At 44.4% G+C, this 15,710-nt stretch overlaps 1 protein-coding gene across 1 annotated transcript in view; it reads right to left on the bottom strand.

Moving 5' to 3' along the window:
* BMT2 (base methyltransferase of 25S rRNA 2 homolog) overlaps positions 1 to 10,914 on the bottom strand; it is a 67,807-nt gene extending 56,893 nt beyond the window's left edge. The window contains exon 1 of the mRNA XM_014601006.3: positions 10,701 to 10,914. Coding sequence (XP_014456492.2) covers positions 10,701 to 10,914 — 214 coding nt within the window. The remainder of the gene's footprint in view (positions 1 to 10,700) is intronic.
* Between the last annotated feature and the right edge of the window lie 4,796 nt (positions 10,915 to 15,710).

Raw genomic sequence — 15,710 nt, 5'->3', positions numbered from 1 at the left:
GACCTCCTGAGGTCCCCTCCAACCCTAATTTTCTATGATTACAAATCCTGGGCAAAAGTTAATTATCTAACTACTATTTTCCAACATACATAGAAGTAAAAAGTTGCACAGCTGCTTAACTAACTATATTGTCGCATCCTAGTTAAAAAGAAAGATATACCAAATCTATTGGAAAAATTGCTTAATTCTAAACCTACATGTTTTCGTAGTTTTATCTGCCCATGATAAAATAGCTGAAATATATAAACCATTTAAAATAAATTATTTAAATAAAGACTTTCTATTTGATTATTTAAATTGCCCGATTTAAAAATCAATTTACCCTGCTGTAGAAAATCTGCATGACTAGGGATGAAAATGTACAGCACCCATTTGATAATATCAGTTTTACTTCTACAAAAGTGAATTCACCTAGCAGAGATCTGTCGAGAGTTTTTTGCGAGGGAAAGATCAGAACAAACTGTGAGCATGGTAGAAGTATTGGGAAGGGACAAGGAAATGTCTGAGCATGTGTATTGAGCACTGCCTTCCCATTATTATTCCTAAAAAAGAACTGACAAAACATATAGAAAGAATATTATTTTCAAAGATTTACAATGATTAAGGAATCCATTTTAAAAAAATAGAGGAAAACTATTTGGACTTTGACAAGTCAAGCAATTCGAACAGGGAATATATCACAGGCAAGGGAACTCAGAAGAGCTGAGCAGTGCTGGGTTAAGTAATTATTAGAGGGAATGCAGGAAATGCTGCCTGTATTTAGGGTTGACATTTCATTCTGACACACTATTGGCAAATAAATAAAGTAACTGAAAACAAGCCATTTGGGCTTCTATTTTTTATGCTGGGTATTTGTTACAGGCTGATCCTTTTTTTTTGTTTTTAGAGTTTCAAGTTTCTGAGAATGAGGATACAGAAAAACAAGTTTCCTCAAGTTAAAATTGTTATAGTAAATTAATTGAGAAACTTTATCACCACCAACGGGAATATTCGAATGCTCGTGGCGCACGGGCCAAGTCCCGGAGGACTGGAAAAGGGCTAACGTGGTCCCCATTTTCAAAAAGGGGAGGAAGGAGGACCCAGGCAACTATAGGCCGGTCAGTCTCACCTCTATCCTTGGTAAAGTCTTTGAAAAAATTATCAAGGCTCACAGTTGTGAGAGCCCGGCAGGGCAAATTATGCTGAGGGGAAACCAGCATGGGTTTGTGGCGGGCAGATCGTGCCTGACCAACCTAGTCTCTTTCTATGACCAGGTTACGAAACGCCTGGACACAGGAGGAGGGGTGGATGTCGTATACTTAGACTTCAGGAAGGCCTTCGATACGGTATCCCACCCCATACTGGTGAACAAGTTAAGAGGCTGTGATGTGGATGACTGCACAGTCCGGTGGGTGGCGAATTGGCTAGAGGGTCGCACCCAAAGAGTCGTGGTGGATGGGTCGGTCTCGACCTGGAAGGGTGTGGGCAGTGGGGTCCCGCAGGGTTCGGTCCTTTGACCGATACTCTTTAATGTCTTCATCAGCGACTTGGACGTGGGAGTGAAATGTACTCTGTCCAAGTTTGCGGATGACACAAAGCTATGGGGAGAAGTGGACATGCCGGAGGGCAGGGAACAGCTGCAGGCAGACCTGGATAGGTTGGACAAGTGGGCAGAAAACAACAGGATGCAGTTCAACAAGGAGAAATGCAAAGTGCTGCACCTAGGGAGGAAAAATGTCCAGCACACCTACAGCCTAGGGAATGACCTGCTGGGTGGCACAGAGGTGGAAAGGGATCTTGGAGTCCTAGCGGACTCCAAGATGAACATTAGCCGGCAGTGTGACGAAGCCATCAGAAAAGCCAATGGCACTTTATCGTGCATCAGCAGATGCATGACGAATAGGTCCAGGGAGGTGATACTTCCCCTCTATAGGGCGTTGGTCAGACCGCAGTTGGAGTACTGCGTGCAATTCTGGGCGCCACACTTCAAGAAGGATGCGGATAACCTGGAGAGGGTACAGCGAAGGGCAACTCGTATGGTCAAGGGCCTACAGACCAAGCCCTACGAGGAGAGACTAGAGAAACTGGACCTTTTCAGCCTCCGCAAGAGAAGGTTGAGAGGCGACCTTGTAGCTGCCTATAAGTTCATCACGGGGGCACAGAAGGGAATTGGTGAGGATTTATTCACCAAGGCGCCCCGGGGGGTTACAAGAAACAATGGCCACAAGCTAGTAGAGAGCAGATTTAGACTGGACATAAGGAAGAACTTCACAGTTCGAGTGGCCAAGGTCTGGAACGGGCTCCCAAGGGAGGTGGTGCTCTCCCCTACCCTGGGGGTCTTCAAGAGGAGGTTAGACAAGTATCTAGCTGGGGTCATCTAGACCCAGCACTCTTTCCTGCTTATGCAGGGGGTCGGACTCGATGATCTATTGAGGTCCCTTCCGACCCTAACATCTATGAATCTATGAACTTTGAAGCTAGGATTTGAAATTTGACAGAAGGGTCACCCCAGGACCAGAAATATACATTCTACCACACCGGTGAAAATTCACCCAAATCTGACCAATTAACAAACCCCTGAAAAAAACAGAGTAAAAAAGCCCTAACTTTGCACATGTTCAAGATACTTTTTCTCCCACCTACACTGCTCATGCTTCATCCTTACAAAGCCTGTGTCCCACCATCCCTATAGTGACCAAGTGTGCTCCAACATATGGCTGCCAGTGATGAGCAGGCCTGCCCTTATCACTACTCTTTCTAGCTGCTGTGATGCTAGATACAGTTAAATACAGTAAACCTTTGACAATTCACATTGCCTCATTGTGAATCTCTTGCTAATAACATATCCAGTGCATAAAAGCAAACCAGTATCATATATCACAAAGTGGACTTTGCTTTAATAACCACATCCAAGAATAAGGAGATTCTTTCATGTCCCTCTCTAGAAAGAATAACATAAGGACATAAAAAGTGCCATAATGGGCTAGACCAATGGTCCATCTAGCCCAGTATCCTGTCTCTAATAGCTAAAAAGAAGGAAAGAAATGTATGGGAGGTGGGGGGAACGGAGAGGGAAGAAGGGGAAACGTAAATAAAAACCATCATGATATGCAACTACAAGGAGACCACAGGTAGGTTTCAAGCGTAATGTTAATTTTCAGCTTTTTAAAAATTTTGAGTGCTACCCTTGTAAATTCAATCCCAAAGTAATTTACAACAATGACATACTTTAGAGAACTATGGGTGCTCTTAGTGTACTCCATTTAACTAAACAGCCTTGTGACTAAAAAGAAAACAAAGCATTTGGCCCCATTCAATATCACCAATTGTCATTAAATACAACTAACTGTGTTTTGGAGAGGGCCTATGTCTTTAATAGCAGCATTGACACTGATAGGAACCAGTCATTTCATGGCTACTTCAGACTTGAAATTAACAGCTTCTAGACAGTTTTATCCAAAATACTTAATTATGTAGTTGTACCAAATACAAATAGATTGAAGCAGAAAGTGGGGCCGAGAGTTATTATGCAATTAAGCATCTTATGCATTTAACAGCTAACCAATGTTTGTTACAACGTAAGTGATACATAAGCTTACATTTATTTGCTAGGGACTACTGGCATGATGTAATGTAGTTAAGTAAATGGTGTGCCTTTCTAATATGTATATAAAGTAGAGTACACTGTATTTTCCTTGTTATTTTAGCTAAATTTGTATTGTGGATTGTCTGTGATAATTAAAGATATATTTAATGGAGGTAGGACCTAACCATCTTACATCATCTAAAAAACAAAGCTTTTAATCACATACTGGTTAACTATGCCATAGTAAAATACTTTAATCTAAAATGGTTTTTAACTAGCTTTAACATTGCTTCATGACCACATGTAGATAGCTGGATGGTATTGTGATGCACCCTGACCTCAGATGAGGCTGGGTACACCCCAGGAATGCATCTCAAGAGGTGTTCTCACACCTTCAGGAGTGCCTTCAAGCTCCAAACTCCTCCCTACTGTCTGTTGCTTGACCACTGAGAACAAGACTGAGATGTGCCAGGCGCTAACTCTTTGCGCACCCCACCTAAGTCTTGCCAGCCCTTAGCAGAGATTTTGCCGGGCAGAAGAATCATATCCTCATTTGGTCATGCCCTCTTCTGTGGAAAAGGCCTGCCCATATGGTCAAATATTTTGAGTTATCCAGGGTGGATAAACATCAACAATTTAAAAAAGAATTAAAAATCAAATTTTTTAAATTTAAATCAAAGGGGTTTTTTTTAATCATAGTTTTTATTTTTTTTTGTTCAGATGCTTAAAAAAACCAAACCTATATAGTTTTAATTTAAATTATGCTAAAGCTCAAACATATCATCATGGAATAGGGATTATAACTCCTAATTATATACTATTTGAAATAATCTATTCATGTAAACTTTTAAAGAAAGTTTTATAAATAGGTCACAACAGGCCATGGACTGTATTAGGGGCACAATCTTATGGGGTTCCTAGAGATTAAAGAAAACCACTCTACCCAATGGGACTCAGTGCTCAGTCTAGAAGATCCCATTAAGCAGCTCTATGAGTCTTATTTTCAGTTCTCAAAATGTGGATTTGCATCTCCAGAGATAACATCCTTGTTAATGGCAGTATAGGGAGATGTGAGATAGCAGACCTGATTACATACCCATCAGCCCTCTTGACTCTGTGTACACAAAACTGCAGAGACAAGCCCTTTCCCCTCTCTAAAAATGCAAAGTTTCAAGAAGTTAAATGAATAGAGGATATCAAACAACAAGAATGTACTTTGTGTAGAAAACAATGATTAAATCAAGGCTTCCTGCCCAGTGATTTAAATCAAATTTACCCTGCAATTATCACTGACAATATGTATGCTATAAAAGATAACAAAAGGGTTTATTATAAAAACGACAACAAACATAAGGAATCAGTAACCAGATGAGGAGATACAGACAGAGATAAGGAACAAAGAAACAAAAGAAAAAATACCAGAACAATAATCTGATTTTATCCTGCATCTCAAACATAAGAATGCAACTTCTACTCAGCTGAGGGACTCGTTTTTCTAGGCACAGAAACATAGTGAAGACTAAGACTTACTCTCCTGGCAAGGCTTAAATATAATTTAATTTCTTACTTGGCCCTTTCCACATTATCCACTGGGTTCTTGAGGAGCCCACACAACATAATACTCTGCCCCTGCTAAGGTGCATGCTTACCAGACTAAAAGCCTTTCATGATCTAATAACGATCAGGAGAATATTTGTATCCTTTCAAGCATATCCCAAACACCCCTGACAGAGGTTAAAATAAAGGTACAAAGGGATCTCATGCATGATCCCAACAACCACACTTCCTGCCATGCCATGCATGCTGGAGGAACAGTTGCAGGGAATCACGTATCATATCCCATCATGCCATGTTGCCAGTGCAGGCAGAGCCCAGGATCATGATCTCAGGTTTCCCTTTCACTGGCAAGTAGCAACCTTGGCTCCCTATGCTCCTTCAACTCTGAGCACCCACCAGCTGACAGGCGCACCCAGCTAGTGGAACACATCATGCACTCCAGCAGCCGGGAGTCCTGATGGGTGCTCCCTGCCTCTGTAGCATAATGCAGTCTTGAAGGCTGGGAGCACTGGCCACAAATGTATGATAGGAACCAGCCACACATCACTACACATATTTTGTGTAATAACTTTGTGGCTTATTCTTCCTTTCATCACACCAATCATTGATTTAATGAAGGAATAGCCAAGTCACTACTTAAGATAAGAGGTGATTAACTAGTTAATCTCAAGTGTAAGGTCTGTCAGGGACAAAGATTCTATCTCTCACTTAATTTCTCCACTGCAAGAATGTCCTTCCTTGAACAGTCTCAGCAGGTGCTCATTCTTATGGGTCTCCTCTTCTAAAATACAAATTCATCATTGTCTGGAAAGGCCTGACTCAAGTGCCTCAACCACATCTGCAATGACCTGTTTGGTGAGTAAACAAGCTCCTGTCAGATACTAATTCTCAGCTATTCCTTCTCTTCAACCCTTTAGGCTTTGAGCTCCTCCTAGGTGAGGAAGAAACTCACAGCACAGGGAGTGACACTTGAGAATTATTTCATATTATGCAATCTTGGCCTTGTTATATTGTAGGAAATACATTTATATCAGTACCACAATGCATAAATATAAGAATGATACAGCTTAATTCCACTTATCTGTTGAGACCAAACAAGCCATATCAGCAAAACAAACTCAAGCAAACATGCATGGCATCCCATGAACCCATTAAAACATTATAGGCTCAGGACAGATATTGTAACAGGGAGCCTCCTTTGTACACTCCCCTTGTGGGCACTGATATAACAGAAGCCCCTTCGTGCCTGCGTGCCCCCCACTCTTTTTGTGCATTTATCTTTCCTTCTAGGTATTGGCAGAGACCTCTGCACACTCACTGCATGTGTGGGGCAAGGCTTGGAGCAAGCCAGAAAGCTGAAGTGGCTTTCTGTAGGAGAAACCTAGGAACCTACATCTACATATCAACTGAGCTAAGTGTCACTAAAGACAACAAAGGAACAAAAATATCCACTTCAAAGCAAAGCCTGTAAGAGACAAGAAAAACCAAGGTGCATTGAAAGCATGACTGTAAATATATCCTGGTGAACACCTTCCCTCTTTGATTAAGATGTATTTCCCAAAGCAAACTTCCCATAGCTGTCTAAAGTTTTATGCTAAATCAGTCTACATGACTGCATCTAACCTAACTCACTTACTGTCCCCAGTGGCCTTTGATCCTCACTACCTCACAATGCATTTTTATATTTCATCTGTCTCATCTTTGCCCTGGCACTCTGTATTTTGTGTTTTATACCTTTTAATGAATGCATTCTTTAGAGTAAGCCATACCTTGTATTACTAAAATTATTATTATAAGAATACATTGGAATTATAATCACTGGAATTGTATTGCTGTATTGGGCTGGTCCCCTGAGTGAATGGAGTCAGTAAATAATTGAATGACAAAGCAAGAGCCTCTGGCTGTTAATTAACAATAACCTAGCCAGAGGAACTTACCATTACAAAACTCTACTCTAAAGCCATTTTAAGTTAATCAAGCCACCTGGAACGTGGAACCACAGCCATTGAGTCAATCAAATCAAGGGTGGAAGTCAGAAACTGCTCCATCAGGTGGAACCTCCAGTGACTGTGACTGACAGCTGTTATGCATTAGTCAAGACTCATGTGGGACAGGGACCTCCAGATTGGACAGCCAAGATGATGCTGGGGGATCATACAAGTCTGCCAGAAAGGGATAAACACAGCAAAGCGTGGCCCCCAGTGGCGCCCTCTCATCTAACACCCAACCTACTGAGAAAGAAGGACAAGCAGGCGACCTCCTTCTGGAGAAGACATCGTTTTGGAGGAAGCTAACCATCGACAGCAGACTCCAGTGCCCTGGACAGATATAAACCAACATCAGTGCTACACTACTGCAGCAACTGCATGTGTAAGTGTGTGTATGCGTGTGCCAGTGTGTGTTAAGGTGGCCAGTACCCCTCATAACTCAAAGTTTGCAGTGATGATTGTATTGGTAACTTCACATCCCGTATAATAAATTGGAATTTATTATGATCCTGTGAATTGGTCCTTTGTAGCCAACAATATTACCATATTGTAGACTCCTGACAGTTTCTCTAGAGAAAACTTTTCTCCCTTTTATTTACCAACTAAAATCTAAAGGAAAAATCACCACTTGCATCAGAAATGGGGCCAGCCCAACTATACTTTACAGACATAGAAGGAACAATTGGTGTGAAAATTTAAAGTAAAACTGGGAAAGAACTAAGAATATGCATTTCTATGGCAAGTTTAACAAGCATGGAAAAGAAACAAGCTTATTTTCCAGTTTCTCTTCCAAATTCAAATGACAGGTGTTTAAATACAGTATATGCTTCCCACATATAAATAAAAAAAACCTACAAACAACCTCTGTATTTGTATTGTGACAAATTGAAAGTGAAGCCAATAAATGAACCAACAATCTAATATACAATTTAGGAGAAAAATGGAAGGGAAGAATTTAGACAAATATGCAAGTCAGCCAAGATGCAACTCCGAAAAAAAGCTATTTTATGGAAAAGCATCAACTTTTTAAAGAATTGCTTAGACTTGTAAGTGACCTGATGCAAAACAAACCTTTTGCCCCTTCTCAAAAGTTAAGTTTTACTAGGCGTGGTTTTGTTTTTATTTTTTTAAAACTAGGAACACCACATTAAAAATAGACATGGCTCTCACTTCAACAAACATCTACGATGTTTTCAGAACTGCATTAGCTAGCAGTATTTAAGCATGCCGATGTCATTTTTTCACTGACTCATTTTAGGAAAGAAAGGGGAGTCATGGGGGAGCTAAAAAATAAAGCCAGTCCAATGATGCCAGCTGTAATCAAGTCAAGTAATGCATGAACTTGCCTTTTCAATTAACTCACTACAGTTCTGTTCTCATTCCTGCAACAATTCCCAAAATAATAGAATGAAAGTCTGTGTACATTTTATAGGAAAACATCTGAAAGTCTTAAGTAAGTGTCTACTTACTTCAGTACGTTCATCAGACCAAAGTAATTTAAGATCCCAGTAACACTATGAAAGTGCACCTCATAACCATCTGCACAATGTGATAATGAAATATGTTCCTTAATGAAACTGAGCATATTACTATTCTCTTTTGTTGCAACTAATCCCACTTGAATTTTAAAATACGATGGCAAAGTGCTGCTGAAGAATCCATGCAACAGCAAATCTGGTGCTGTTCATTAGATACCATTCAAATGAGATGAGGAACTTGCCCACTAGTTCACAGAACAAGCCTTGGCAAATGAGGAAGAAGGAAATACAGAAGAAAAAAAACCCACAACACTTACAAAAGCAATAAAATCTTAGAGCAACTGAAGATTTTGAAATAACAAACAGCTTGATTCTATTCTACACGTAGCCTGCTGGGTCCAGTGTCTTATGTTAGAATACACAGTTAAAAATTTTAACTTGTTTTCTGAATTTGCCATACTTACACGGAAAATGTAACCCTGGCATACTAATGTGACTACAGATTTTTGTTCAGTAAATATCATTTTATATGTTATCAACATAGTTACATATACATTAAGGCACTGCAAAGCTCTGAAGAAAACAAAACCAAAATATTTTAGGTATTATTTGAATATGATCAAACACTACAGTGGGAGACTCCTAAGCTTGTCTTAGCAAGAAGGGGGAGGGGAGCACAGAAAATAAAACTCAGCTCCAACCTACAAATGAAACTCTAGCGAGAAGATAACCATTTCCACTTCATACCAACTAATGACTAGTAATTCATAGGAACTATAACTGGTTGTATTATAATAATGAGAAATATCCTTACTGCATAAGTATGAGCTGTTAAACTGTTTTGTTACTTTCCCCAGTACAGTATAGTACAGTAAACTCTACCAATTTGCACCGACTGGGAGGAGACTCACTACGAAGTTCTTGCTAACATGCAATATTTGGCACAAAGAAAGGCAAATCATTATCATACATCACATATCTACCTTGCTCTAATACCTGTTCTTTCTGAATTAAAAACAATTATATCAGTATCTGTTAAACAAGTTTACTTGCCATTGTCAAGCGAGATTATGCTGGCAAGAGAGAATGTCACCTAGATTCCTGGGGAATTTAAGCTTTCAACCCAGCTGCTCAAATGACGGTGTGCGCCGTGAATGATGCCTGAATTGGGGAGCCTTTTTTTCAAGCTTCTGTGGTCACCTTAGGGCTGGATGAATCAATAGTCAGTCCTCCTTGCTCTTCAGTACATAATGGCTCTCCCCCGTAATTAACAAGTAGGCCAGTAGACAAGAGCAACATGAACAGATATCCAAGCAGAGCTGGGCTAGAATTAACTAGGGAAGTGCCCCCGCCTCTAGGAGTTCCTCAAGCCCTGACTGCAATCTAGTATCAGTTCCAGATAATCTTCAGCAGCCAGGAAGGCCCATCTGATCAAGCAAGGAACACGTGTATGAGCCCATATGAAGTTGCCAGCCCTGCCTGTTATCAGAGAGGGTCACTAAGACTGCATCAACAGATTATGGGGGACAACAAAAGTGAAAGCAAGGATGAGGGCAAGAGTGGTAACTTAAGAGCAAGTGGTCCAAGAGCAGACACTGAGCAGAGCACACCAGCCAGTGCCCCATGGCCCTCCAATGAGTTCAAGGAGCCAGTGGGCACTACCCAGTGAAACTACCAAGCAGGCAGGCAGGAGGAAGAAAAAAAGAAACGATCCTTGGGATGTGACCAATTTCCGTTGTATGTGAGTTGTCTCGGAAAATATCCCCTGGCAGCTCAATGCAGGAGTTTGAGCAAGAACCTCCAGCAAGGAACTACGCAGGGCAGGCTACAGCCGGGGGGCCGCCCTTGCCCGAGACCGGCCACCGAGTTCCAAACCTGCCTTTAGTGCTACTCCCCCCGGATCCCCGCTCCACCGCGGCGCTGCGCCGGGGCCCGCGAGGGCTTGGGCCGGGGGTGGGCGCGGCCGACCCTGCTACTCAGCTGGCTCCTCCTCCGGCCCGGCCCGGCCCGGCCCGCTCCCCTGCGAAGAGGCAGAGCAGGGTGGGACAAGCCGAGGAGGCCCCGCATTCCCTTCCCCCGGGCCCGGGCCCAGCCCCCGCGCGCCGCCGTTACCTTCCCGGTACTTCCTGCGCAGCCGTCGGTGCACGCTCTTCACCACCCCCGACAGCTTCTCCTGCTCCCGCTTCCGCGCCTGGTCGCGGGGCTCGGCCAGCGCCGCAGGGGGCGCGGCAGCAGCGGCGGCCCGGGGCTGCAGCTCCATGGTCCCCAGCTCCGCCGCGCGCACCAGGCTGATAGCGGCACCGCCCCCCTTCCCCCCGCGGCGCATGCGCCGCCACGTGACGCGCGCGGCCGCTGGGAGACGCAGTCCGGAGCCACCGCTGCGGGGGGCGGGGCCTGGGGGCGGGGCGGGGCCTGAGCCGGGCCAAGCTCCTCCCCCCGCGGCCTGGCCGCCCCTTGAGACCACAGCGCTCAGCCAATGAGGTGGGACACGGAGCTCAATCGTGGCGGGGCTGCGTGCGCCGCCTGCCCCTGAGGGGTGGGTTCCTCTCACCGCCTTCCCCAGCCGGGTCCGGCTTGTTCTTTCTACTTTCGCTTCGGCATGGGCCCTGTACTTCCGCCCAGGCAGCTGCGCGAATCCAAGCGTGACGTTACTCGGCCGGTACCTGAGCCAGACCCCGAGTACTCGGCAAGGGGCGGGGGGACGTTGAAGTGTCGAGTCGCAAAGAACCTCCCTCGTCGAGACCAGCCCCAGTCCACCAGCTCCTAACGCTTTTAGGGTCGTAGGAGAAATAACTGCAGCTGTGCCTGATGCACCGTATAGAGCACAAAACACTTAGCCACCCAAAATGGTTAAACACCTCCATGTTAGCTGAAGAGGATATCTAGATGGCTCAGTTTGGCTACAGCGCTTGCTCAGAAGTGTCCATCCAGGCTGGTGCTGTGTGCAAATCACCCCTGCCTAAGCTCTGTTGTGATACACCTCAGTGTGGAGAACTTCCTAGTCCTAGGTTTGTGATTTCTGAAGCACACGCAGGACATCTGGTGACTGTTTACAGTAACATGCATTTCATTATGGGGAGGAGAAGCCCACCTTTGTCTAACAGCCTAGAGCGGGGGTTTTCAACCTTTTTTAATTAGTATATCCCCAGTGGCTGGACGCAGAGCAGGGGGGACAAGTGCGCGGCTGCGCGCTGTGGTGGGTGGTGACGACAGCGGCCACCACATGCAAGCTTCCCTCCCCTCCCACAACCAGCCGGCCAGGCGGCATGTATGTGGGTGGCAGAGGGATGCTGCTGCCTTCCCCACCCTGCTTCTGGGAGGCGGCAGTGCGGGGTGGTGGGTGGCAGCAGTCTGTTGACAACTCTGGCCTAGAGATTAGAGGGCTTGCTCACAAAATGGGAGACCTGGGATCTAAGCCCCCTTTCCCTTTAAGAGATTCAAACCCCCATTTCCTGTTTCCAAAAAGAGTCAGCCTAACTACTGGGCTAGAACTTAGTGCGTGTCCAAGTCCCTTCCATTGTTTTTGTTGAAACCGATCCACTGTATAGCTAACAATGCCCAGTTTATGGGGCCAGAATTCTACATTAGACCAGGGTGTCAAAGACATGGGCCATGGAGTCCTAGATTCTGGACCATGGGTCTCGGACTGACCCAGCATTCCACATGTGACGTGCCAGCCCCAGTCCTGCACATGGCATGCAGCATGCAGAGCTGTTCTGGTGTCATGCCAGACCAGTCCTGTATGCCAGAATGGGCCTGTTACCAATAGGATTTCTTTTTGACAGAGCCCCCACCAAGGATTAACACAGCAACTTGTCCGACATCAAGTGAACTTTAATAGTAACTGCTATGCAATATTACAGGTTTCTCCCCATAATACAACCTGGCAAGTGGCTGCTTAGACTTTTCAGTGGCATCCTTCAGGGGTCCTCCACTGGGTGTGTGTGATGTTTGTTTCTGGCTTCCCCACTGTTTGAGCAGGGATGCAGCAGCTGTGTCTGCCCTCCCAGAATCACTGCATGTTAACACACCTATTCCTTTGTTTGTTCATTACTTTTGTAACTTTAGCATTCCAAATTGTCCAATCCCCTGGCACTGTGCCAGGCACATTCCTTTAAAGGAAACTGTTGTGCCTTGCTTGCCTCGTGCACCAATCACAGCATTCATGTCTCTCAGTGCCACAGAAGGCGCTCTGTTCAGTTTTATTACTTAGTTCCCAGAAGGCCTGGACTGTGGCTAAGAGCCTTAACACAGCTCAATTTGCCCGCAGCAGGGCCCACAGACTGTCCTTTCAAACTGGACCCCTGGACTGGGGCCAGTGCATGGGGCTATACCAAGCATGTGTGCTGCACACAGCCTAGAGAGCCAACCCAGGGCAAGCATGGCATGCAGTGTCCACACCAGCCCAGCCCTGTGTTCTGGCGCCGCAGCTGGAATGGATCGGACCCATAGAACAGTCTCACACATCACAGGCAGCACATAGGGCTGGTCTAACACAGGCACCTGATGAAGCATATGCCTCTTTTTTTTTTGTGGAAAGGTTTTATCTCAGGCCAAATCTACCAAATCAGTTCCCAATGTTATCAGCAAAACAGAGCTCAGTCATTCAAGTCTGTGTGGCGCTACCACCATCAAGTATCCTACCTCCCAGACTCTTCAGTCTGGGACTCGAACTCCTGGTGTGAGTGAGAATGACGATGGGTGAGCACTCCCATGGCAAAGATAAATCATAGCTTCTAGTCCCTCTTGCCAAAGTTATTCCTGTTTTTTTCTGTTTTCTTTCTAATGCAAGGGTGTCCAACTAATCACATCTCTCAAAGGGGCACAGGGTTGGTCTGTAGGCTGGACCAAGACGTAAGCTCTGAGCATGAGCAGGAGATGAGACAGAACCTTCGGCTTGGCTTTTCCTGTTGTTTAGCTCTGAGCACCTCTTTGCTCAGCTGTAGATGCCCTTGGGTTATGATTAGCTCTTACCCTTCAGAGCACAGAGATACTAGACACACAGCTCTGTCATTTTGGATCGCTGTTCTGGAGTAGGGTGTCTAAATTTTAGGTGTTTTGATACTTAGGAGAAGGTTTGAGTTGTACTTGGCCTGAAATTTCTAAAAAGCTTCAATTTCAGATATTTTGCAGAGGATAGTACAGATCTTCCACTGCTAATTTATATTGTCTATGGTCTACCAGACTCTCTCATTTTCAGTTATATTTTCCTTAAAATACAATAACAAAAAAAAAATGGAACAAGACATGTAAATTAACTCACTGCTTCTGACATGAAGACAAAGAATGTAAGCATGTCTGCTGGTTTGTTTATTCTTTTAGTTATGCCTTTCTTAAAATACTGGAACTGTCCCTGTCACACATGTCAATAACATCAGTGTGTGCTAATTACAAATGTAATCTGGGAAGGAAAAACAGCTTCCATTGTGGGTTGTATTACTCCAGATCATGAAAACAGTCTTGGAAACTAAATGTAGATAACCAGGAATGTGGCTTAGCCCCAGGGTCTCTGTGGTAACTTTATTTGACATTCTTCCAGTTTTACATACAATTCAATTAATCAGAGGGAAAGTCAGGGTTTTACTAGTGGGGTGAGAAGATGATATAACTGTGGTGTAAAGTGATTTAGGAACGTTTGGGGGACTTGACAGCCTGCAAGTTCAGAATGGACTTGACCTTAGTCAAAATGGAACTGGATTGCTGGCATTTAAAATTAATAGGATTTTGAATGAGTGTTTTAACAAGGAACTGGGCAAAGGCAGGCAAGAAAAGAGGAACCGAACCCAGAGGTCAAATAGACACATCTGTTAAGGACTGTCATAAAGCCACCCCAAAAACAGGAATATTTTTGGGGTGTCAATGGGATGTCATGCATAGATATTTTCCTGACAATTTTGCTAACATGGTGTTTGGTCTCTATTTGTAGCTAATGTTAAGTGTGTTTATTTTTACTAAGTTTATTTTTGTATGAGCTGCAGTATTTGATGTGACTGTATTGTGTACTTTATAATATAACTGGTTTTGGGCAATATAATAATAGTTAAGTGCTCATCTCCAGACAATACTGTTCATACATCTGAGGAGCAATCACTGAAAATTTGCATTTTGGGTGGCTGTGCATACTGGTCAAACAGGAAGGTGCATATGTCAGTGTAACAGAGGGCCAGAAGACTACTGTTACTTGAGGAGAAAAGAGTAGCAGGTGGAGCTGGCTATAAGGAAAATATCAAGCCAGGGGAAGAGGCAAAAGCTACCACAGATCTGATTACTCTGCAATAATCCAGCAGGGGAGAACCTTACTTGGGAAGCACAGGCCCTGCTGCAGCAGCTAGACTAGCAGCAGTAAACTGCACTGGAGATTAGTCAGCAAGCCTACTCAGGAAACAGCTGTGGCAGCTCAGGGAGCCACATGACCAACCCGGGTGTGGATTCCAGCCATATAAACCCCAGGCCTGAACCAGAGCAGTTGGGCTGGTCTTGGGTGTGGAGTTCTAGAGCAGGAGAATGTCTATAGTATATTCTCCCCTTCTCGATTAGAGCTCAGAGCTTAAATGCCTGAGTCAGGACTAGTGCTATCTTGAGAGAGGCAAGTGAAATACTACTGCCTTGTAGAGGAACATGAACCAGGTTAAGGGGAAGCCTGGTTGAACAGACAGGTAGCCACTGTTGGTTTGGATCCAGAGTAGATTAGTTGATGTTATAGCCAGAGGGCTTATTTTTTGTTTTAGTTTACTGGTGGTTTGGGATTGGAACTAGTAGGGGTGGTATGGAGTTCCCAGCCATGTCTTGAGGCATGAGAGGATCTGATGCCCTGCCAGGGGCTGGGGGCTTGGGACATATATACAGGATTTTAGCCTTATAGGGGGGCAGCCTAGGGAAGGACTGCAGCCAAATGCAGCTCAAGCTATACAGGGCTTCAGGGCCCAGACAGAACCAGAGTGGGGATGAGGCTGGGCTGCAGGGCTTGGAATTAAAATAAGAGCTGGTGCCTAGAATGGGCTGGAAGGTCCCCCTAGAAAAAAGGGGTGGAGGCTGAAAAGGCAAAGGCCCTGGCAAGGAAATGATGGTACACTGGCATATGCAAGGCATGGATATGGTGTAAGGGTTGGTTAGAGCCATGTG

Source organism: Alligator mississippiensis, chromosome 4, assembly GCF_030867095.1.
Source record: "Alligator mississippiensis isolate rAllMis1 chromosome 4, rAllMis1, whole genome shotgun sequence".
In the NCBI taxonomy this organism is placed as follows: Eukaryota; Metazoa; Chordata; order Crocodylia; family Alligatoridae; genus Alligator; species Alligator mississippiensis.
This window is presented reverse-complemented; position numbering and strand designations above follow the sequence as displayed.